This window comes from Lipophrys pholis, assembly GCF_963383615.2.
Source record: "Lipophrys pholis genome assembly, chromosome: 3".
In the NCBI taxonomy this organism is placed as follows: Eukaryota; Metazoa; Chordata; class Actinopteri; order Blenniiformes; family Blenniidae; genus Lipophrys; species Lipophrys pholis.
In genome coordinates, this window is record NC_137627.1 from 11,362,366 (window position 1) to 11,388,857 (window position 26,492).

Here is a 26,492-nt window from a genome sequence, read left to right on the forward strand (position 1 = left end):
ACACACGCTGCAGACTATAGTGGTCCACCAGGTGCCATCAGTTTTGCAATCTGCTTCTCTGAGCTTTCTAACCTCGAACAATGAGCTGACTCTGGTGCTCCACTGCCGCAGCTTCGTTGCGGGCGATGCAGGTGTAGTTTCCGTTGTGGTCGGGGGTCAGGTTGGAGATTCGAAGCGAGCTGGTGAAGTCAATGTTGTCCACAGTGACGCCGAGGCTGACCGGGATCGGCCGGCCATCTTTCTGCCACGTGATATCCAGCGGCCGGTCGCCCGACATAACCACGCAGGGTATGAAGACGCGCTGACCGATGGTGAACCGCTGGAACTCGAAGGGCTGAATGTAGGGAGGCACTGCAGGCGGGAGGAGACATGAAGATCAAATATGATTTCAGCCTTGAGTTTCCAAGTGAATCTTAATTCCTCAGGTTCAGGCGATGTGTCCTTGTTTTCTCCCAAAATAAATTTCACGATCATCTCTCTTCTTTTAAAGAGGTCAGTGAAAGAACACAAGAGACCTGAATTGCAAAATAATCCATCATAATTCTTTGTCAGTTCTCAGACTAGAACATTTCGTCCTTTCAACAAGGCTCAAGATACATGAGCACATTTAAAAGTAGGACTAAAAAAGTAACCATGAGTCACTTCAATCAGGGAGTTCATAAAAAAAATAAAAAACATGTTGATCTAATTGTCCATTAATCTAGTACCTTCATATTTACCCAGATTTATTGATAAATCCCAAATGTTGAACATGGTACATTTATTTGAAAACATATCATTATATAATTGCCTTAAAATGTATCGTGTTATTTTTCCCAGGGAGTCTTTTGCATGAATAGCTTTAAGTCCAGAAACAAAACTGCATGATATAATGATAGTTATAAAAAAAAAAAAAAAAAAGATCTATTCAAATTGGATGCATTCAAATTCTCTTCAGCCATCACACAAGTCATCTGTGTGAGTGTCCAGTGAGTTCAAATAACACTGAAATAAGCAGCACTTTAGCAGCTTATTTAATTCACAACAAAGTGGAGATAATGGACTCCAGGGATCCCCGAAGACACTTCCGCATTTAAAGCACGAGCAGAGTAAATTAACAAATGCACTCGCTCACTATAGCACCACTGGGAAGTGTTGCTTTATATCATCACTCTCTCGTTCGTTCTCACTTTCTTCCCCCCTCCGTTTGCCTCTCTCCATGGGAAAGCGCAATAAAACGACAACAACCTAACACACTGTACAGAGCGAGGGAAATGAGAGCATAATGGGGGTAGCCCTTTTTAGTATTACCTATTACAATAAGAAGATCTCAGTGGAGATCAGCCTCGTAATATCAGTGGCAGTGATGCAGACTTTGTAAACCACACTCACATACTAAAGAAAACCAGGCAGATTAGCCCCTGCACACGTTTTTTTATGACTGTCTTTATGTTGAGGAAAATTAAAACATGCAGTTCCATCAAAAAAACATTTTAAAGTTTTATAAAAACATGAAACCAACACAAAACAAAAATGTCAATCTTGTGACAGTTTAAAATAACATCTTTGTTTTCAGGGAGGAAGCTTTTGCTTTCTGGCAAAACAAATCGATCAAATCAACAGGATCATGGTTTAGTTGAATATGAATTGAATGAAATGTTTTGGATTTCAACAATATTAATAATAACTGAGCAGCATTGGAGCAGCTGACTGTGTAAGTTTTTCTCTTAAAGAATAGCCTAATGTTTGCCCTGGAACAACATTTATTTAGTCTTCAACTCTAAGTGATGAAGAATAATGACCATTTCAGTTAATTTCACTTTATTGTTTGGAATTACTAAACTATGTTAATCGATTTGAAGATACAGGTAATGTGCTGCGCATGGTTCCATTTTCCACATTGTTTTTAATATATTCCTATAATTACACAGTGCTTGGTGTATTTCACAGATTTTCACGTTGATCTTTGTGGCCCTCACCTCGCACTCGAACATGGACACTTTGGGAGTCCATCTTATTGGGCTGGACCATCACTTTGCAGTTGTACTCGCCGGCGTCCACCTGCTGCACGTTGCTCAACTTGAGCGTGCCGTTGTTCTCGAATGCTCGCTGCCGGTGGTTGAACGGGAGCAGTGCGGAGTTCTTGTACCACTTGATGGAGTAGTAAGGGTAGCCAATCACACGGCAGTGAACAAAGGCGTCCCGCCCGGCGATCGCTGTGATGTTTTTCATCGGACGGATGCTGGCACGGCCTGAACATGGACAGAGATAGAGAAAGAAATCTCTGTGAAAACATTCAAAAGGTGGTGATGCTGACATTAAGTCACAGGAGGAGTGATGTTGGCTGTGACGTTGCAGTTTGTTTTTGTTGAGTTGTCTCTCGGCTTTTTGAATTTATTGATGATTTTAAAATTGGCGTTACAAAGTATAGTTGAGAATCTCAACGAGATATAACTACTCTTAAATTGCTTTTATTGCGGTTGGTTAAAGGGAAAAGTAAAAATTTGTCTCAAATCGTTTTTAAGTAAATGGTCAACGAGCTGATATGCAACAACTATTTTTCCAGTGTGATAAAAATAAAGGCAATAGTGGATATTTCCCTGTAATATGCTAAAACCACAATCAAGAATGGCCTTTGTAAAAGGAGTATTATTACTATTGACACGTAGCCTTCTCTGCGCTGGCATGTGTTTGCATGAGCCGCACTGTTTCCTTGTTTGTTTCGCCACATGATCTATAGGCTAACCCTAAGCAGAAACGACAAGCGGATTAAAGTGCGTTCAGCATTTAAATAACACCGTACTAGTGATGCTTATAACTCGGCTGTAATACAATCTGTGGCTAGTAAAACGTATTACATCGCGAGCCTCATTCTGAGTCTCATAAAGTGGAAGCAGAGTAATCGCTTTAACATCTCATCGTGTACAGTTAAACTGGTTGCAGGAGCGGTAACACACAGACGCAGACACACATCAACACTCGCTCGTACACACATGCTCTTCATGGATAGATGTATTCAAAGAGAAGAGATGTATTTTCTCTTCAGGCTATTTGAAAAAAAAAAGCGATCTCAGCTACGGTTATGAGCACCAAAACTAGGATAATTCAATTGACCTAAAAATAAAGGCATGTTGGAAAAAAGTAATAATTTGGAAAGCCGCAATTTTATAACTGGACATGAAGCACACAAAGCACACGGATAAGCCTGAATTTATAGTAAAATATAATTTGTGATTAAAGCAACACAAATCTCTATTAAAGGTGTTGTGCAACTGACATACCAGGACAAGCACTCATGCACAGCGAGGAGACAGAGACAGCCACACAGTGAGAGAGAGAGAGAGAGAGAGCAAGAGAGAGAGAGAGACAGGTATGTGTATTGTTGTTCTTGGAGGAGCTGATTTGACAAGCACCTCTTACGTTTATTCGAGCCTGGTGGTACACGGCCCCGGCTGAGTTGCTGCACGTGCACCGGTACACCCCGCCATCCTGCACCTGGGTGTGCGTGACATTCAGCTGGCTGACCACGTGGCCCTCGTGGGTCTCGTAGTGGCCCAGGTGGTGGTGGCTGTCTTTGATGACGGGGTCGTCGTCCAGTGACCAGCTGCACCTGGGCGGCGGCGTGCCCTTGACGTTGCAGACGAGGAAGACGGGCTCGTTGGGGTTGACCACTTTCTCGCTAAAGGAGGACAAGATTTTTGGGGTTCCATCTGCATGGGAAGAAATGGAATTGAATCAACCAGGGAGCATTTTAAAGTATCGTGAAAATTACAGACATGAAAATATTCTTTGGGGGTGGAAGCTCATGCAGCCTTTATGCTAAGCTTTGTATGTGTACTGTATAGCATTGGGCACGTTGTGAGTATTTAGGTGGGATGAAGATGCTCAGAAAAATACAAAAACTGTGATAAATCTTATCCCATCTTATCACATCATTCTCACATCCAGGTAAAATGTAGTATTCTTCCATATTTCACTATTCTTTCTTACATCCCTGTCGTATGAAACTTTTTTGGGGGGGTAAATTGAAAATTCTTTAAACCTGTCATTAAAGAGAACGACACGTAAAAGAAGAATACCCCCATGGTCTGTAGGGATGAGTTCTTCAAAACTGTGCTTGGGGGCTTTTTGTTTGTGCATATTCGTCTGAGGGTGTGTGGCTTTCATGAGGTAGTCCGGTTTCTTTCCACTGTCCAAAACCGAGATGAATTTGTGAGTCTGAATAGAGTAGGTGTGAATGTGAGTGTGTGTTTGTGTTTGAACTGTGATGGACTGGTGACCTATTCAGAAATACGGAAACCTAAATAATTATCATGCTGAAAACAACAAGCAGGGCCTCCGTCTGTGCCAGATGACTGCTGAGGGTTTCCCATCTATTGTCAGCGTTAACAAGTGACTTCAATGAAAAGCAATTATTTTTAATAATCGCAGTACAAATACAAAGGACTATTGAGCAGCAAACCTTCAGTAGACCCGTCACTGTTTTAACTACACGAACCGTTCTTTGTTCTTGGCTCCTTTTTATCAAATTGCTGGAGAAGTTTACATTGAATTTGCATTTATTCAGCTGGCAGACACTTTTGTTCAAAGTATTTGCTTTCTGCAAATGAAAAATGGGTACACTGAGATGACTGCTGGGGCCAAACGGCAAATTCGGTTAGGATGATCAAACATATTCCTAAAGTGGTGTTTTGTTTTTCTTTTAACAATAGTAAGTTGTGGTGCTTTGAGAGAGAAAGAGGCAGGCTGAGGGGGCTGCCCTTAGATGTCACTGTGCTATGTTGCAAATACTGAATAATGAACTATTGACAGAGTGCATGTCTTGAAGTCATGTGGATTTATGAAGGGATTCAAAGATCAGTGAGACCAGTGGTCAGATCACACAGCTTCCTATGAAGTTCAAATATACTATTAAGATTTGTCTTTTTCTTTTTTTGCACACATACCTTAAAGTGTATTTGTCACTCTGTTGACGACTGTATGACAAAAATATCACAGGATATGTGAAATAATTATAATGAAAAGATAAGCATCATTACTTCCTAATCAAGACGCTACTATTCGGTGCTCTGCATTCTGAATGTGTGTGCAGGAGCTTTCTAGGCGGAGAGAATGGCTGCCTTTTGAAACCGTCTCTGTCTGCCTGCTGCTGCTGGTCTCTGATAATCTAGGTCTATTCCACATGATTATAGATTATCAATATCTTCTTTTTACGGCTCCCTCGCCACAGGAGACAGTTGCCTGAGCAACGCTGCCAAGGTAAGCTATTAAAGTATGTGTGTACATGTATTTTTCTGTGTGATTGTGAAGTGTGGGACGATCACACTGGTGGCGGCAGAGAGTCACAGCAGCATGCCATTAACACATAAACCCTGTATTGATCTCGGACGCCTAAATCTGTTTCTGTTAACTGATTATGCACCGGACAGCTGCTGCCATCATGGCTTTTTGGTCAGTGTGTGTGTGTGTGTGTGTGTGTGTGTGTGTGTGTGTGTGTGTGTGTGTGTGTGTGTGTGTGTGTGTGTGTGTGTGTGTGTGTGTGTGTGTGTGTGTGTGTGTGTGCGCCTTCATAATGCAGCTATTTTACCTTCAAGGATAACCTGCACAAAGTCCTGTGCAGACATCTTGCCCTTCCTGGCGAAGCACTGGTAAGCGCCGCCATCACTTTTCGACATCCCCTCCATGATGAGGTTCTCTCGGTTAAGCCCAGTGAAACGCACGTTGTTGCCGGGGTAGATGATCTCTCCGTTGCGGTACCATGACAGCTCGTACTCGTCTGAGCCGCTCACGCTACAGGACAAAGACACCTTGCTACCCACACTTCCTTTCACCTTTCGAGGACTGACCACCGCTTTCAGGGGCTCTACGGACACAGAAATCATAGGTTGTTTTTCATAGAGGATTCATATTGGTTTGAAGGCAGCAAGCCTGACTTTGAAGGCAATACAGGGAAATATGTTGGAGTTGACTGACAGGAGACCTCATAGAAGAAGAAGATCATATATATATATATATATATATCTGAAAATGATTTGTTGTTCAGTCAATTAACAGAAATCTACTAATTTGTTGTCACCTCTTGTGACACTATTCCTGGTTTACAATATAAATAAAGTTCACACTTAAATTGGGAAATAAAATACTCTCACAGATACATGTTAACAGTGTTCCAACGCTGTCACTCAACAGCATCTAAAACAGACACTATTGGGAAACCAAAGCGGGACTTACGTTTGACGTAGAGCCGCCCCATGACCTCGGCGTTGCCATAACTGTTCCACACTTCACACACGTATATCCCAGAGTCACTGGGCTGCACGCTCTCTATCAGCAACCCTGAGACGGTCTGGCGAAAGCGGCTGTCTGGCTCCAAAGGGCTGTTGTCCTTCAGCCAGCGGTATTTGGGTGTTGGGTAGCCCGAAGCCTTACAGGGCAGCTCCACCCGATGATTAATCATCACCTCTCGGTGGTCAAAGCCATCCAGGATGCCTGGCTCAGCATTGGTGGGGTCTGGGAAGGAGTAAAGAATTTAGTGTTAATTAGTGGTGAGCGGTGCCAGGTGCTTGACAGTATAATCCAATATTGATTCCTGGGGTCAACAATCAGGTCTGTATGCTGTGTATTTTTGTAATGTGGGGATGGGAAGAGAGAAACAGACTGTGTCACTGCCATTTCAGATGGGTTTGTAACGTCTCCAACAAATAAATTCAGAGACGGCATCGTGGATTGTTGCCCCAGCTCTGCTGCGTTTGTTTACTTGTTACTGAGTGGCCAGAAAAAGAAGCCTTGTCAAGACTTGTGTGGAGAGTGGATAAGTCTGCATGAGTGGATAAACTTCACACATGTGGTCCAAAGATGCAGATTTTTTTTCTTCCAGATTAAAGCGCTGCATTAAACACGAAAGTGTCCACTTACAAGTGTTTACAGCAAAATAATCAAACTATATACATATGCAGCTGTGGCTCTGTTGGTTGTCTTTCATTTAAAAGGTTGGTAGTTTAATCCCCCACCTCGCCATGTCCATGTGCTGCTGCTCAAGTGTTTGAGCAAGATACTAACTATTAAATTGTTGTTATAGAGGTCGAGCGTCTCGCATGGCGTCCATCACTTTCAGTGTGTGAGTGACTCAAAGACAAATCCAAGGCTGCTGCAGCTGAAGTGATTGAAGTTTGACAGCGGTACTGACCCGACACAATGAGACGAGCGCTGTTGCTCTGGCGAGTTTCACCGGTGTAACGATGGCGTGTTGTGCAGCGATAGTTATTCAGCCCATCCTCAGGCAGGACGTCCACAATATACAAGGCTCCCGTGGATGTGATGAGATATCTTTGTCCTGAAACGGGTCACAAGAACAAATGGAAACATGTTAATAATCCAGCGCGACTGCAACATGTGTGTCTTCTTAGGTTTTGGATAAAGTGCAACTCTGACCAAGAACAAAAGCTTCTGAACCTGGGGGGGGGGGGGGGTCCAAAGTCATTTTAGTTTGGGGACAGATACAGTTCCATTGAATCTCATCTCGACAAAACAGTAAAATTACTGAATCATGATCTATAAATAAATGCTGCATATTGTGTGTACTGTAGCTGCCCACTGTTCCTAGCGTGTATAAGTTAACTATGAATAGGATGGGTTGGGTGCAGAGAAAGAATTTCCCCAACTGGATTCATAAATTGTAAAAAAGATTTTTTAAATTAGTTACATCTTCTTAATTTTTGCTCATTGTAGATTGAGATGCTCATGCTGCATGCTTGACAAAAGGCATTTGTTATTAGAGGAAACTAAAACCAAAAACTGATCGATTTTGTGAAAACAAACCACAGATGCAAGGTATTTGAGGTTAAACGAGACCTCATCCTTCGTGAATATTTGTAAAGATTTGTATAACATAATTCAAAGCAGAACACAAACATGGTGTGAACAAATTGTGTTAATGAATCCAGATTTGCATATCACACAAGTCTGTGACCTTTAACAGCTTTGCTCTGTCTTGCGTTTGAGTCGAAACCTCACTGGCGCCAACAGCTGGTATAGAAAGTCAATCCCTCTCTTGGCTGTCACAGCCGGTTCTATAAATACGGTAATATTATGTTAATTCTGCAGATCAAACCGGGCTGAGTGGGGCTGTCAACATCCATAAGGAAAGGAACCTTCCTCTCCGCCATCACATGGAAGCCCACATTCCCATGGGAGCAGATTGATGTCAAAACTGATTGAAAAAGCAATTTACAGGAGATTGTCTTCCCCCTGCAGTTGTGGGAATGCTAAGACAGAGGCAGCATAGGAATCCTGTAAGGCCGGTGGACAGCTACTGTATCTATAGGTAATGTTGACGGGGCCGAGAGGAAAATATTGCACAGAGACTTCAGAGGGTTAAGGAAAATGCTGGCGCACACATGAGATAATGGCTCTTTTCTTCTTAAAAAGGATTCCTCCTCTGTGCAGATCTACCTTTCTGATCAAATGAAATAATACAGGGACATTGTACTGCACCAAAACTATTTGTACAGTTATCCTTTTTTAGTTAAATCCCAGATTTACTTGAGGAAACGTTTTACAGAAAAATGTGATTTGATATTCAGCCCTTTGAAGTCATGTTTTACCAAATAAATACTGATATCAATAAAATTAATTGTTGCTTGACAAATTTTTCTCAACCTGCTGTTTGTAATATTAATCTTAGTTTGCACACTGAGGAGGCTCACATTTGATTAGTATGGGTTGACTGAGGTTTGCCTTAAAGTGAAGAAGAGCAGATGAGGTGATCTATCAGCAGAGATGTTGAAGGTAGTTGGGTTCATTATAAAACAGCAGTTAACTGCAGACGTTAACTCAAATATGGTGAACAAGGAGAATCCGCATAAGCAAAAAATCATTTGCATAGACAGAGAAAAAAAAAACCCTTGGGACTGCACATCATGTAAAATATGCTTTCAGGGATTCAGAAATATATGTTTCCTTTTCAGAGTAAAAAAAAAAAGAAGAACCCTTGAAGAACTCCAAAGATTTTGCACAAAGCACAGAGACACCAGAAAAGCTCAAATGCCAGGAATTATTCGAAAAACAAACTTACAAACTTGTTTAAAATTATCAACACAACAAGAAGGAACGGCCAAATACTAACATCATCCACTTTGATCAGTCAAACATGACATTTCCAACAAACAACAGGGAGTAGAGCTGCATGGTTTGAGAAAAATCTGTGCTGTTGGTCAATGCTGTGATGATGATACTTGTTGATTTAAATGTATTGGATATGCAGGGATCACTGCAGCTACACTTGCAGATGCCATCAAATTGACACTATTAGAAAGAGCATGAATCAAACAACTTAGTGTATTTCGTTCAGACTGCAGGACCACCACTTGTGATATTAACATGTTAGGTTCCGACTGGATGACGATTACTGTAAAATGAGTAATGCTGTTACAAATGATCACCACTCTATTCAGCAACACCTCTGCAGGCGATGCCACAGCAAGTCATTGTTAATTGTACCGTGGACTTGGGCTAATTTTCAAACTCGATTCTTTCCCGTCTTCACACAGATTCAATTTAACCTGATGCACTACCGAGGGGTCCACACTTTTTGGCATTTACCTAGAAATTTTTTACTGATTTGTGCCACTCCGTATAGATTTTACAACCCTTGTTATAACCGCTGACGGACCTCAACAAATAGAAATGTACCGAAGCGCTTCTTTTAAAAATATTTGTCAGAAGGAAACTTATTTGTTCAGGCATGTGTCATTTACCTGATGGTAAGCATAATGTTACGTGCACATATAAGAACTTGCCTTGAATTATAAACTGAACTCTACGTCCAGCTCCTGTGCATAAAGACCATTGACCAGAGGAGAACTGTGCTGCCCAGTAGACCACTAAGGGTCTGTCCACACTTTAAAAAACCACTGCACTATAATGAACATTATTGAAAGATGCTCCTCATATTCTGCCCTAACCATGAATATTAAATAGGTGACAGAATTATTTCAAACAATTGTCTGTTGGATGTATGGCAGCAACTGGATCACATGGGAGTGTAGAGCGAGGCGCACCTCACGGACTGGCCTCTGAAGCTACATTATTGCACTTTCAGTCAAAATGATTTACCAAACATTGTGAACCGCGATGAAAAATGTATGTCCGAGCAGGTGCAGGGGCTTTTCTTTTCTGTGTGGGTTAACAAATTCCATGCAGCCTCCCTCAGGTCACGTAACATCATCCCCTACAGATCAGAGAGAAAACAACTCCATGTCACACTGTAATTGCAGTCTTTCTTCTACATTTTATGTCGCTGCACAGCCTCGCGCGGTGTTGAGCTGCAGCGTTACCAGACAGAGCCGTTTAATAACGGCTCAGTCCAAACCAATTAGCTCCAAGACAAATAAATAAATAAGAAAAAAATAACCTAAATGTAATATTAGATACACTAATGTTAACATCAAACCACTACATGTTTTAATATTCCGCTGGAGACTAATATGAATATGAAGGAGGCAAAGCATGGCTAATGTGCCTACATTTTATATGCATTTTTGATGTTTATACAGGCGATGGGGGAAAAAAAAAAATCAACCTTGTGGGGTTAAGCAAAAGTGGGGGAATGCAGACAGAGGCGGGAGAAGAAGACAAAAAAAAAAAACTGCACAGCTATTGTAAGCATTGACCTAGATAGAACCGACAACAGATTCCACGGATTTGATGTCCTGAAGGGGTTTCACGGGTTTACATACAGGGCTGTTAGATGGGCAACCAGCAAGAGGAATCCATAAAGAGAGGGAGGGAGATGGAGGGAGGGAGGGGGAGATCTTGTGCATGGATGTGCATGTGTGTGTGCTTCTATGCAAGACAATAGTCGAGAGGAAATTTTCTCAGAGGCCAAGAAGGCCAGATGAGATAAACATATTAGTGAATAAGAAATATTGCTTTTTACCCCCCTCACTTTCACTGCTTCAAATGAAAAAGGCTTCAGACTATACATTTGACAATTTGACTCTTTACTTTAATTTCATGAAAACTTGAGCACTTTTTCTGGATTTGGCCGCTTCTCACCGATAAATGACGGCACGTCTGGAGAAGGTGAAAAACCCTGGAAACTATATGACACCGTGCAGCAGCAAAAACAAAAATCCGGGCATCTCCTCCGAAGCTGTCCACTCCACACACTGCCTCTCTCTTCTTTTTTTTTCTCTCCTCCCTTCTGGCTTCTCCATTTTGATTCTGTACTGGTCCTCTGAAATCTCACTGTGGAATCCATCTTGAGTGAGACAAAATGGTATTTCACTCCAGCCGCTGTGAGCTGCTGCAATTTTCTCTACAAGCACCTCTATGCTCCTGCAACGCCTTTTAAGACGTCAGAGCTCTGTTATTGTGTTATGACAGAATGAAGTGCAGGCATAGGGGACACTACAGTGGGGATGGGATTCAAAATGAGAGCTATTGTATTGAATTGTATTGTATTGTATTTCTTTCTCGGCAACACACTCCTCTTTAATTCCTCCGCTTTTGTCTTTAACTCACTCACAGTGCGTCTGCTTTCAGGAGGAATGTCTCTGCTCAGTGCTGCTGAGCGAGGAATGCACAATGTTTTTCAAACACTAAAGTGCCAGGATAGTGAAATTGTGGTGTTATGCAGTACAGTACATAAACTGCTATGGATTAATTAAGGCAGTAATTGAGGCCTCAGCTCCCAGATGCATTAAAATAAAAAATCCTGTGGACAAAGATTTTCCGTGTTATTGTCAGCCATTGGAGTCCTGCTCTCCATTCATTCCCAAGCACTGCTACTGTAAAGTGAAAAAGTGCTTCACTCCACCAGACGCACTTTATCTAATCATCCCCACTTTGCCAGAGACAGAATCTAATACGAGCAGCGGGCTCTCACTCTCAGCAGCCTAAATAAGCCTTGACGTACAGATGAACTAGTGTCACAGCATCCTCGCCGCCAACACGCGCTCTGAAGTCGCTGTGATTTAAATGAGAGCTAAAGTGGTCAGAAATGCACTGACAATCTGCATTTACTCGACTCGACAGTTAGTTACAAACTACCAGAATTTCACACCAAATGAATTCTGCATATCTAATCCTTAAATACGGTTTGGGCCAAGATCGACCTGTTTGACATGTGATAGTCCTAAAAATACCCTAAATATATTCATTTTCATTTTGAATTTGATGACATTTCTTCAAGTCAACCAAAATACAAAAATCGTTTAATTTAGTACTACTTCTGTGCAGGCACTACAAATGTAAAGTGAAAAGAATAGGTCAGCTATGGCCTACATCTGTTGAGATTCATCTTAGATCTTTCATTGTGTGTCAAATTAAGGAAAATGGCATTTCAGCTGGGTTTTTCTCTTTTACATCTAATGTCAAACGGTGCATTATTTTGTGATAACAGATGTTGTGTAACCTAAAAAAACAAACAGTCTCCCCGCTGTCTTAAAGTCTCACTAAGGATTAATCGCTCATTTATTAATGTCATACAGATTGTTCTTATGTTCTGAATATTTGCTTTACTGCTATAAGGATTGTTGAGCTGGGTCAAATATTACCTGCACCACACTGTGAAGTATTAAATATGGAATGTAAGAGTTACATTTGAGCTTTTTAAGGTGCCTGAAAGAAATGAAAGAGGTAATGTCTTTAAGTTGCTACCGCCTTCTTCATAAGTTGTTATACTAGTAAGTGACCTGCAAGTAACTAGTTAAACATGTTTGCTGAAGGTTGGAAAGGCTGTTGGTGAGTCAGAGTTGTTATTGTTAAAAGAGGGAAAGTGGGTCTGGATCTCAGCGAAGTCAGACACAGCGAGGAGGGACCCGGCGCTCGTCAGGTCAGCCGAGGCACACAGATGATGAATGGGCTCATGAATGTTCAGAGTCTGTGTGCTGCCTTATTTGGCCCACTTCAACTCTCCTGTGTCACCAAAAACACTAAACTTAAATTAAAAAACCAGGCAGCTGTCTATCATGGGCCTGCTGTGCATTTCAAACATGTAGGGCTTGATTTACTAAGATCCTGCGTCAAGTGTGTACCATGCATGATAAGAACGAAACACAGTTCCCGGTTCACGGTTTAGCCAGATAAATAACTAAATAACTAAATAAACAGAATAAGGCAAAAGGATAAAAGAGACCCTGTAATATGAGGACAATCTGCTGGAAATGGTATTGCCTGTGTGTTATTTTGCTTGAGGTTTGATCTGAGCCTCGTTAAGGACAAAATGTGGAGCTGGATGTGTTGGAGGAAGAAGCTATCATACATGTTACAGCCTTAAAATCTGAATTTGGCAGAAAGAAAACCAAATAAAAAACGTTTAGAACCTGATTAGTCACAAAGTCAAAATATCTCAAAATAAAGTCTGTAAACAAAAGTCATGGTGAGGCAGTTAATGGATCGATTCTCACCAAACTAACAAATAACAAAACAACCAAAGTAACATTTTCAAATCAGATGCAATAATAAAAATAATTAAAGATTTTCAGAAGTAGTAAATCACATTACGCGCTGTACAATAATAAATTTATATAAATTAATATATCCTCCCAGTATTTTTGCACCATCTGGGAGACACGCCCAATGTTCCATATTCATGAGGGAGCGCCTGCTAAACGGTTAGTCTGTCTTATTTTGCATGTATGTCAGATCTGATTGTTTGAGCTTGTTTTGTTTTGCACAATCAGATCATATTGTTAGCTTCCAATTGTTTTGTGTGTATTTCTCACTCTTATTCAACAGTGGTGACATTGAACCAAACCCCACTAGGATGTACTTTATTTCTCAATGGAGATAATATTCTACAATACTACCAGAAACGGTCAGGGATTCGACTGCATCGACTCCTGTGGCAGTGAAAAGTGAACACTGCGCTCTCAGACTAATTTCTGCCTGCTCGGAGTTGAGGGTACGCAGCAATGAGAAACGGGTCGCAGGGGGCCAGACGTCGGATCACAGCTTTAATCTGAGTTGATTGAGGTCAGATCGCAGGACTGAACTCTCCACCGCAGCGCTCCTCGGGGCTGCATGGCTACATGAAGAGAAACTGAAATCAGTGCTCGGACTCTTCTGCAGACCAAACTAGGAAATATCTATTGTTAATCCATCTGTCAGACTGCCCACTTATAGCGGGCATGCATAATAACAGTTGTGCTCTGTTAAAGTGGAATAAAGTCCAATGGGGCTCCATATTAAACCTGTTAAAGGAAAAACTAAGTGCTTTCTTATCCTAACCATGGAACAAATTTATCTGAAAAAGGGGAAGTAATGCAATCACCGCTCATACTGGAGATGGGATGCCCAGTGGGATTTTCTAATGTGAGGAGTATCAGTAAGTAAAGTAGAGCACGAGTTATGTAGGTTACTACAGGTGCGATAAGACTCTATAATCTGGCCGATCAGCAGAGGAGCAGGGAATTAAGTGAATTAGGGCTCTGGCGGTACAGTGTGTGTAGTAAGGTAATTTCTGTCATTCATGAGGCTCACATACTATCCATTAAAATGTATTATTGTTTATGTTTTCACACCCAATCAGCTTAATTTGCTCAAGTTATCAGTGAATGCAGATGGACTGATATAGAAAGACATGTGACAGTACAACTTTGCTGCACACGTAACAACCACCCACACAGAAACCTTTTAAATTATGATCAATCCATATTTGTGGGGTTTGTTTTTAGTGTGAAAAAAAACATTACAAAATGACAGAACAGGATTTAAATTTTTTTCTTTTATCTTTTACTGAAATGATTCTTGAAATTCTAAAATAATTTTTCCAACCACTCTACTGTAAACCGTTTAGGGAGTGATTATGATTTTACTCTGCCTATTGTGATGTGTATCTTTGACAATACATAATTATATAAGTAATCTTAAAGAAATCAATTAAAAATGCTTTTTGGACAAGGACCTTTTATTTCTCTGTTATTATTTATAAAACAAGCAATGTTGGGACTATTACTTTAAAATAATCCTTCTAATGTTTATTTTTCTTTGAGCCTTTCACTTAAAAACAAACATTTACATTTACATACTTTTCCAAAATGATTTACATTAACAAATGAATCCAAATCACATTTTTGGCGGGAAGCAGCAACGTCACGGAGCCTGAATTTCTTTTCTGTTAGCAAATATAAAAGTTTGCATATATCATGCCCGACAAATATATAACTAAATTTTTGAGAGTCTAATAAGTTATAATATTGAGCTTTAATTAAAATAAAGTTGTAATCCAATAAGCTATATGGTTGGTTAAAGTTTTATAAAAAATGAATGGATGGATGCATGATGCTGTAATGCAGCTACTGAAATCTCCCTTGGAATTACTAAATGTGTGCCCATGAGTCCTCAATCTGAGCAGATTTAAAGCACATGTCAGGATGTATTCCAAGTAACTACAGTGTTAAACTGTAATATGTCTTGTAGGCCTGGTTAATAGAGTGAGTGAGACAAAGATCTCGAGTTGGTTTGCATTGCTGATCTGTTGGAGACGCCAAACCTCCTAAGCAAATGTGGTCTGACGCATTTAATCCCAACAAATTCATGGCTACTTTGAATGCCTTCATCATTGGGATTATCGTCTTTGTATGTGTGTCACAGTAAAACTACTTAAACTTTAGTCACTTAGATTTTAAATAAGTGGTTTGTTGTGTTAACAATTAATTTGGTCGGAATAAGTGATTTGGTAGGGAAAGAAAAAAAATGGTCTTCATAATGTTTTCTAGTCTGGTAAAAAAGAATACAAAAACTATTTGAAAAGAGCAATAATGAAAAATAGAAAGCAGAATAAACAGCAATCATACAGACAAAACAGATGAGCTTGCAAATAATTAGATCATAATCAAATCAGGACAAATCTCCAGCACCTGTAATGGTCACCTATAAAAATCTCTTTCTCTCAATGCACCTGCAGTGTGAAAAGATTCCAGGAAGACAAGTAAATGACAGAGCTGCCATTGAAAGCCCAGTAAAGAAGGCATCCTTGATTCAGCGACGGTTCTGGCATCAGAGCTGGAATGCTAACAGACTCCCTGTCTCTTCCTCAGCCTCAAAACCCTCTGTGTTCCTGTTTGGCTCATTCCACTTCCTTTCCTGCTCCTTCGCTCTGTGCTGCTCGGTCTCTCCTCTTTCTCCTCCTCTCCATCTCTCCCCCTCTGTGTCCTGAATGCTAAAACAGTGGCTGGCTGTGTCAGAACACCGCAATGAGATCCTGCAGTCTCGAACGGCCACATCAAGTAAACACCTTCCTTCCCCAACACACTGGCCCCAAAGTGAAGAGGCCCTGAGTCTCTAAGGCGAGTTCATAACTGGTCGGTAAGCAATACAATTAGGTGAGTGTTTCCGTCATAACAGCAGAAGTGGAACCAATTATTATGTCCCATGATTGCCTTATGTGCTGCTAACATAGAGTCTGAAAACCTGGCCCTTATATTAATTTAATCTACTCATAGCAGGGGGGATCACTGTATACCCTTTAGATCTTACTTGCACAAAACCATGTTTTATCTCTCTCCAACAGTAAATTGTAAAAGCAATTTATCCTGATACCCAATGAAGTATCAGAAATATGGTGGCCATGACGGTTGAATCTGCAGTTTGTGATACACATGCATTCATGTCTGGAAGGCTGTGCAAGAGTTGAAAATGAACTAAAATTATGTATGCTTTCCTAATCTATGGATATCGTGCCACACAGATGGTGCATCCCACTTCCTCACAGTTTAGCCACACACTCAAAAATCTCAAAAACTTGAGTGAATCAAAATTCACATGTTTTTACCTGAGCCACCTGTATACACTATGAGGAAAGAATAACAAGAATAAATTCATTCTTTACATGCATCATGTGTGCCAAAAGAATGTTTCTGAATCTCTGAATCCATCGACTCAGTTTTCTAATATCAAAGAATCATGGAGCAATAAGAGCAAATGTTAATCTTAGGAGCCACGTGTAATTCCATTTCTGTGTACCATCTCGTGCTGCAGCAGCTGCAACAAAACACAATTTCATAATGCCATAAACTCGGATCCATTATTCAATCGTGATGTGTCTGAAGTTCCACCCAGCAACAATTTTATGTTTTTCTTGATCTCTGTCAAGAATTTTGAAAAAAAGAAAAAAAAAAAAAAAAGAAAAAGGCGGAGTGAAATGCAGTGACTGGTAGTGTCACACCACCATTGCTTTAAATTAAACATGGTTTTTCATTTATCATAAATAATTTGTGCATTATAATTCATGCAAGAAATGTCCAACTGCCATGAGGCGAACAATTCATATTTAATAAACAACTGAACGAGTGAAAGATGTCATTTTTAATAAAACATGTCCAAACGCTTTGCTTCCATTCCAGAGTGCACTGTTGGAACTGGTCAGGCTACTTCTGTACCAGCAGGTATCCAATGGAAATATTGGCAAACAATTAATAAATACATACCAATCATCTGAAATTGAATATTACTCTTTGTTTTTTATTGACTAAAACATTCCGGGCACATTGCATGATGTCTCAGCGTTATTGGCAATAATTTCCTTTATCAGAATGGTAGTCAGATGAGGACCTTCAGCCTTTTTCTGAGACAAGAAACACGCAGGAGTATATTCAAACTGAAGGACTCACTGTTTAGTGCTGTGCACACCAAGAACAAAGCGCAGACAGGACAACTGACCAAACCTTTTTCTTAAATCAATCTAATATGTTCCTAATTCACTCATTTGTTTGTCATTTGGTTTTCAACTCATTAGAAAACAAAGTTGCAACATAAGACATTTTCTTTCATCTGATTTGACAAACCACAATTAAAGTATTCAGTTTGTTTTTTTAATGAAGACTACAGAAAACATTTAAAAAAAATTAAATTCTGATTGACTGCCAATGAAAGGAGAAATAAGGCATTGAATCCATTATCATTTGTGGTGTTGATTAATCTGTACTTTAACAAGTGTTGCTTGTCCTGCTATTAAATTACCTTTATGGAAATATCAACACAGGTACTATTACTGAAGTTTCTTTGAGATTATTAATCGCTACTTTTGTACTGCATGAAAACTACTTGTGATATTGTCTGTAAAGAGCGTGAAATGGACTATCAGGAATGCAAATTGTCCTCATAATTATTTAACAAACTCTGTGGTAAAATTTCATCACAAAATGTGTCAAGATCCCACTCATCAACTTTTCTTTACAATTGCACAAAGAGTCCTTTTCATATTATATACTATATTATCTATATACATATAGAAATGATTAAAAGTGATGTTTATGGTACTGAAATAATTTTTTATATTATTGTTATCAGAAATGTTCAGGTTTCTACTTAATTTTCCTGATTTGAAATATGCACAAGGTCAGTTTGCCTCTCTTTATTCACAGTATCACAAGTTAAACAGTTAATTTTTTCCATGTTACTAACATTGGTGAGAATAACCCTCTCACTGCGGCAGCTGTTAGCTTTAGCCTCAAATCTTAACCTTTAAAAAATATGCCCGCTGCTTGTTATCTTAGCTGTTGTGATGCTGCTACTTCTCGTTATCGTCAGTTCATGGTGTATTTCAAGTTTAGGTGTTACAGCAAGAAGCACGTGCTGGAGGCCCTGTTCACACGGCAACGTTTCACGTGACAACACCTAATCCATCAAAAAGAAAAAAAAGGAGTGCGTTCACACTGCAGCAGCGGACACACTGACAATGATGTAGTTAGTATGCCGGACCACGGGAGGGCGCTGTTGCTTGTTTTTGTAACGAAACCACACAGACGTGTGCAGAGAACAATATGCGATAAACGGGAAGAAAATGAAGCGAACACGACATCCGCATGGACTGATGAAGCATCGGATGCTATCAGGGATGAGTCTCAACTATTAAACTACTGATATGGAGGATAAAACTAGAATACGGACCGTGAGTCATACCACTATGGGTCCGCCATGTTTGTTTACAAGTGGATGAGCAGAAGGAAATATTTTCAACGGGAAGGGAGGGGGAGATATGCACATGCGCAGTAACAGCGCTCTATAGCCTCCGGCAGTCTCTGCAGGAGGGATGAGCGACCGTGAAAGAATCTTTCCACCCCGGGAGCCGGTATAGAAACTTCACGGATACAGTGCATCCGCACACTGGTGTCGTGTAAACAGACCACCCTAAAAGTGAAGGAAGTTTTGCGGATACACTCGTTTCCGTTATTGTGTAAACAGGGCCTTAGAGCCATATGCTGATCGTCGGGTCGCCACAAAAAACTGATGTTTCCATTACTTCTTTTAACATTTTACACTCTGTACTGAAAGTTTGAAAGCATAAAGTGATCAAATAATCATTGTTCTTTAATGCATATTTTCAACAATTGTGTCGAGCACAGAGGTGCAGATTCAGTCAGACTGCACACTTCTGCTGTTTCGGGGACCTGAGTGATGGAGTTGAAGGAGGAGCAGGTAACCAAACTGAGGAGAAGGTTTATGTCGCAACGGGAGGCCACCTTTGTACAAGACTGCATAGAGAGAGGATTAATTTTACATTAATGTATAGTGCCTCACCGAGCAAGGCTGCACACGCATACACACACACGCACGCACGGTTAAAGTCTGTGGGGGTCTGGGGGGTGCTGATGTCTTTGATGAGGTTAGCAATCCAGTAATCTCTACTGAAGCCCAGAACCATTAAACAGCATGTTGATAAGCAGGCCTGTGCATTGAAGAAAGTAAAGCAGTAGCATCAAAATAGAAACACGAGTTTAAGGAGAAATTTTAACAAGCCACTAGGACGGGAATCAATGTTATCAGGTCATAGACAGACTGGAGACAATAAATGTCTACACAAGTTGATTTATTCAAGCATTGCTTGAAGAGAAAACATTAGTAATAATGTCGGGGGGGTTTTGTTTTTTGCTTTCTTATATCATTTATGTTTACTTCAATTAAGCAACCAATCACAACCACAGTTGAGTAAGTGAGCAGGAGAAACTAAGATACAGTACGAGGTAAGCACAAACATCACCACACCATCTCTGACAGCTTGCGACGCCACTTGGTTTTTTCTTTTGTACTGCTTTTGTTTAAATTTCACCCAGAGAGGTATGGAACCTTTATTCTTATTTATTTTTTCTGAAGTATTTCTAATAGGAAATGAGCAAATTGAAGAAATCAGAGTGAAATGTATTGACTCTGGTTGTTTAGAATTCTTTATGAATTAATCATATTGCTGAAATATGAGATGTTGAGCGTCTACACATGTATGACTTATCGAATATTCAGTGTTGATATGCTGCAGTTGTAGTCAGAGATGACGATCTCAAACAACAATATGTCATTTTAGCTGAGCGGCAGCTACATCAATGAAATCAAGTGTTAATCACAAAACAGATTAACCTGTTTGGTTAATCTCATCATATTTACACCAATAAATATAAATGCACTGAGGTGCAACTTTGCTTGGTGCATCATATGAAGAGTCACACATGCACTATGCATTCAAATATTAATAAGTGAAAAAAATATGATGGAGCAGCTTAAAAAATGGACGTATCAGATAAGGGATCCAGTTAAATTGTTGCGTTATATTGTATATATTATATTATAAATACTTTAGTCCATTCTTCTTTTTTTAACTTGTTCCAATCAAGTAAGACTATAAGATCACTATCTCTGCACCACGAGCATGTTTCAAGTGTGTTCTTAGAGACAATGTTCTTTGAAATCTTCTACATAAATGTTTTGTGGTCCGATGAAACGTCTGCCTTGTTTTAAACAGTAGTTTTTTTTTAGCTCCGTCACAGCAGCCATTGTGAGAAGTTGAGGATGAGTAGAGCCGGTCTGCTAAATGATGTGTTGAAACCAGTGTGGTGATACATCAGAGGCATTAAATTAGAAACCATCGGAAACCACACTGGGTTGATAAAGGTGGCATTTCACTGGAGCTGATCCACTTAGCCTTCCTACAAAGCCATTAAAGCTCATGTTTATCTGGGGAGAAGAAAGCCAGAAGAAGGTTCCTCCTCTGACTACTCAAGCTTTTATCGTCTATCCTCTGTGCTATGTCACTTTCATCTTACTATGTAGATATTCCCACAGCCAAATGGCCAGCAAGCTGAATCTAATAATTTCTGTAGCTTTACAACATTACAGTGTATTAGAGTTTAAGAAAAAAAAAACTAAAACAAACAAAACAAACAAAAAAAAAAACACTCAGCCACAGCAGGAAAAACTGTTGTAAACTGTTGTACTCTCTGTTTGACTCAATGTCTGGAAAATTATACTCACAGATGGATGGTAAAATGAGTAATTAAATCTAACCTTCTATTTCTGCCATACTGGAGAGGGGATGCTGGCTTTGTGTTGCGCTGTGGCATGCGCACAAATGTGTACGTGTGTGTGCGCTTGCATGCACGTGCGTACGTGTCCATGATTGAGCATATGCGCATGCAACATGTGTAGCAGTCTGCCATCATAACCTAATTATTGCAGCAGCTTAACAACAGCAATTAGCACATTTCCATCAGACGACACTAATTTGTGAATTCCATTCCAGTGCCATTCAGGACCAACACACTGAGAGACAGAGAGAGAGTTAATTCACTGTTGAGCTACTGGCAATGCTAAATCCATATCTATAGAGCTGTGAAAATTGCTTATGGTAATTGCAGTTTTTGTAAAACTAGGCTGATGCTTTAATGAAATTTCAAATTTTAATCATTTGGGTTTTTTTTGTTTTTTTTTGTATCGTCCACATTTACTGACTCCGTCTCCTCAAGGGACGCCATGTTTCCTCATCGGACTTCCCAATAAAAGGTCTCTCCCCGAAAGCTCCCAAAGATAAATGAATTCGCTCGATTGTAACAACATCTTCTTCTAATTCTTGGGAAAATGGAAAAGCCAATTTTTAAATATTCAAGGCCATAAGAAGATTGCTTTACAGTGCTACATATTCATAATATAGATTATTTAAGCAAACATACCATAATGATCAGGATTTAGTATTTAAAAACTAATGCACATCTCTTGTAAGACTTATGACAGCTGCAGATTATACACAGCGTAAGTAAACGTACCAAATGATAAGAGTCGTGCTTTTTATTGTGTATGTATTCAAACAACCATGAATAAAATATTTCATTAATCTTTTACAGTGCTATACAGGTCACCAGATTTTACCTTCTGTCATGTTAAAACACATCAGGAAGTCCAGCGTTCAACTGAAGGGTTTAAGTGCATTGTGATGATGCTGCGTGAAAGGGTCTTATCCTGCTTCACTTTGAAAACCCCTGATCAAGAGCAACAATGTTATAAACTAGTTATAAACAACCACAACATGAAAACATCATCACCTATGAGAACAGTGCGTTGGGGTAATCTGCTGAAATGTACACTCTCTAAGCACTATTGTTTTTATCTTTTCCTTCGACACGTCTGAGTTTTCTATTTTTTTCACTGAATATAGTTCTCTGTTGGAGTGAAACACTATAGAAGAACAAGAGAAGAAGCAGATTGAAGGACAGAGAACTATTGCTTAATCACAACTCAATCAAACTACAAATCATTATCAATCCTCAGCGAAATCATCTAAAAATAATAAAGAAAGCACTAATTAACACCACGTACTTGCCGTTGTTTTGTTTTTGCTTAATAACTTGCTTGTTGTTTTTCTCTCATTCAAGTCTCAGTCAAAAAATATTCAAGGTCCATGCAACTGCTTTGGAAAAAAGCATCCCCCCCTCCCTCCCCTTCCTCAACCCCCTCATCTCCCCACCTCTCTGTCTTCCTCCACCCCCACCCCCCCTTACTTCCTACGCAGAGATGCATGTTGAGTGATAGGCCTGTGGATGAGTCTGGACAGTGCGTCTGAGGCCCTGGTTTTTAATAGGGTTCTGTTCCCAGTAATTATGCTGACACAATTTGATCAGCGCGGGGCTAAGTATCTTCATCTGAGGGAGATCGGGGGGAATTAACGCTGATGTAATAAGTACAATTTGTCACTATTAAGACGGAGGTGTTGACAGGCACTGGTGTTGTCAGGGCAACTGATGGCGCTCCCTTGCTACAGTATGTATTCTGCTGCATCTGGTGAGCAAGAGCTGTCAGGCCCCCTCACTAATCGATTCCTCGGGTTGCTTTGCACCGGAAAAGACACACGTAATATGAAAGAGTTTGCTGCACATGCAATACATGAAGACATATTTGATGCAGTGTAACACAATAACATGGAAGCACATATGGTACACTTTGGACATGAAGTATCGACGAAATACTCAGCAACACTGCAAAGAGGTGACTTTTATCCTGAAGCTACAGGACATCTGTGTTATAACCCAGAACTGCCCTCAGGTTCGACGCTGCGATGGTGGACACTTGCAAACACTCCTACAGTGACACAGCTCAAGCACTTACATTGAGCCTGCAAGAGTGCGGCGAAGGGAGGGTAAAAAATGTACTAATGATGCAGGAGATCAGGCCTCACTCATTGCTGGAGAGACAACTGGTGCCAAGATCTTAACCTTCTTATCCATGTTATTGAGTTATAGTTTTTTTTTTTAAAAAGGATCCACATTTGTCCAAAATGTAGTCATACAGATACAGATACAGTGCTGAACTCTCAGCTTTCTCTTAGCTTTCAAGACAAATAGATAAACTATCAATGAATAATAATAATAATAATAATAATAATAATAATAATAATAATAATAATAATAACAATAATAATTGTTCTATTCTATGCACATACAGGGTCAATTAGGTGCACAAGCAACAGAGTGCTACTACAAAATGTTCTTATTGTTATTATGAATATTCAGATATTAATTTAACTGAGAGATCCAGCCACCTGTATGTATGGGCGGATGGGGTATCTGAATCAACATATTGCTCTTAATAGACCTAGAAAATGCCTAATGTCATACTGAGCAAGTCTGCCCCGAGCCACAACAATACTATCAATCCACCCCCACACTCTACTCCAGAGGTAGACACTCCTGGTCCCCAGGGCCCACAACACTGCCTGTTTCATGTCCTCCTGCTTCAACACAAACGGTTGTAATAAGTGAATTGTTATCAGACTTTCTGCAAAGCTTCATGATGAGATATGCAGGTGTGTTGGAGCAGGAAGATTAAAATATCCGGGATCGAGGCACTCCAGGATTAAAATTGCCCATATCAGCTCTGCTAAAATATCTATAGCATCAAGTTACATTGGTGAATGAAAACTGACTTCTTGAAGAGATTGCCAACAATCAGCTGAATTAAGCCAACTTTGGATGACTGTTTGCTAGATTAGATGGTCGACACAAGACAAACAAGTCCAAGTGCAAATCTAAATACACAAAATAGAACCAATTTGAAGTAGTATGGTGAGTTTTAGCCCGAGGATCATAAAGTGCACGTGAAAACAGAATATAAATCTGTCTATTGATTGTTTCACTGAGGAAAGACATGCGATCAGAGGTATTGACAGCATTTCTCATAAATTGAGATGTGATTGGAAGAAAGCTTTTGAAAAAAGGTCAGCACATATGCATTGTGCTCATCATACTAGCAGTGGTGCAAACAAGAAATATTTCACATTTAGCCAGACAGCTAATAAAAGATTTACAGTAAGAAATTCAAGCTGAAGTTAAAGAAGCCGCTATGCATTTTTATCACAATGGACCACTGAGATGTAAATTATAAGGTTTTTATTCCTATCTTTATCTGTGCCGTATTTCTGATTATTGGCGAATGCGACAAACATAGAAAAAAGAATGCAACATCCCTTTTTAAATAATCTGTGCATGGATACTGTACAGAGCAAGTGAAGCAAGAACAAAGTACCCTGATCAGAATCTTGGCTAAAGAACATTGCAGCTTGAAATTACCCACATATCTGAATAACGCATGCCTGACAGATATGGCCTCCGGCTAAATCATCGTGCCTTCGCTTTGATGTTAAGCAACAGGAGAAACAATTAAAAATCCATTTCATAATCCAGTTGTGTTGTTCTTTATTCAAAATGACTCAATGAAGCATGTAAAAGGTCAGAAGCCTTTTCTGGATTATAAGCTTGCCTCGGGCCCTAATTTACCTAAGAGAGCAGGTCACAGGATTGTCTGGTGGAGGGAAGCCTGGCAAGACTGAGTACCTGAACTTCTCCCATGAATCACTACGCATGCACCAATAAAAGCCTTTTTTCCCCCCTTAAAATTAAAACATTAAGAATGAAGAGGAATTATCATTGCTGCAAGAAGCAGATGACACATGACATACAGGAGTTCACCCACCAGCACAACATGGAGCCATGACAGGCTGTTCTATGTCTCTACTCTCTTTCGTTATGAGGTAAAGTCCGAGCGTGTGAAATGTGGAAAGTTAGTTCATCCAATGATGCTACATGAACTTTGGTATTATATTGCAAATACATTGGTTGGTGTTGGGGTGGGGCCTTCATTATTAAAGGGGAGATTTACCACACAATATAGTGTGACCACTGCAGTGAGCTAAAGCTACTAATCACCAATAGAAATGCAGGAGGAAATGGTACAACAATAAAAAGGAAACCAGCAATGCCCAAAAACAATCGTGATGCAGAGGGGGAGCAGGTCCACATTGTCTGTTTTCTTGAAAAGCATAGTTATTGTTTTGTTTTGTTTTGTTTTTTATAAATGATACTGGATCTTGGTTCTTGGTTTTCTTTGTATATTTATTTCCTGAAAACACTAAAAGAGTATATAGATGATGTACAGATCACCACCGTCAGTTCAGATGAGAACAATAATGTAAAGCCAAGTTTATAAAATCTATGTTGCACAGCATATTCGATGAAAATCTTCAGTAACTGCTAAAATCACAGTGTAGTAGCCTTTCAGGATCTTAGAGGCTGGAGTTTATCCCAGCAGACATTTGAAGAAAGGCAGGGTACACCAGGTTGCTCTGTCAATTATTGTTTTTTCACCTCCCTCTATTTGTTTTCCTTCAATATCACTCATGAAAAAAGCAAAGGTGTGCTTCGGTGCCAAGGTGTCAACATTAACTTAATAACATCTTGAGTTTACTTTAGCTGTCATCAACACTTGGAAAAACTACTTCAGTAGCACAATAGATGTTCTGTGAAAAGGACCAAGAACAATAGAAGCCTCTACCCATCATAACACGTGCAACCAAACTACCAGGAGGGTGACACCGTTGTCAGTTTGTCCGCACCCACTCAGTCCTCAGACAAGGTGTAATCAAGCACAACAGATGTAGACACCTGTGTGGGCGGACCAGAGGCGTGCAGGGCCTTTGATATGAGCGCTTAATAAAGCCGGCTGTCTCCGAGCTCCGTTTAATGTCTCTCCTGATGGCGAACTGTAAAACACCATACTAAAGAAACAACACACACATCGTTGGTTACTTGTTACATCAATATAGCAACGATATGCCAACCATTGTCTCTTTGAACAACTCTGTAAGCGACATTAATTATATGAAAGACTGAAATGTTTATGATCGCAAAAGCTTTTTTCTTCATGGACGGTACTTATATACGTATAAGTAGTGTTGACAAGTGCCATGTGAGGTA

General features: G+C 40.0%; 1 protein-coding gene across 6 annotated transcripts in view; it reads right to left on the reverse strand.

Moving 5' to 3' along the window:
• dscamb (Down syndrome cell adhesion molecule b) overlaps positions 1-26,492 on the reverse strand; it is a gene marked incomplete at both ends in the record, with an annotated part of 124,107 nt that overhangs the window by 37,624 nt on the left and 59,991 nt on the right. For all 6 annotated transcript variants that reach the window (XM_080460540.1, XM_080460539.1, XM_080460537.1 and 3 more), the window contains 6 exons: positions 73-351; positions 1,959-2,231; positions 3,393-3,689; positions 5,567-5,842; positions 6,211-6,489; positions 7,166-7,312. In XM_080460540.1, the coding sequence (XP_080316666.1) occupies positions 73-351; positions 1,959-2,231; positions 3,393-3,689; positions 5,567-5,842; positions 6,211-6,489; positions 7,166-7,312 (1,551 nt within the window). The remainder of the gene's footprint in view (positions 1-72; positions 352-1,958; positions 2,232-3,392; positions 3,690-5,566; positions 5,843-6,210; positions 6,490-7,165; positions 7,313-26,492) is intronic.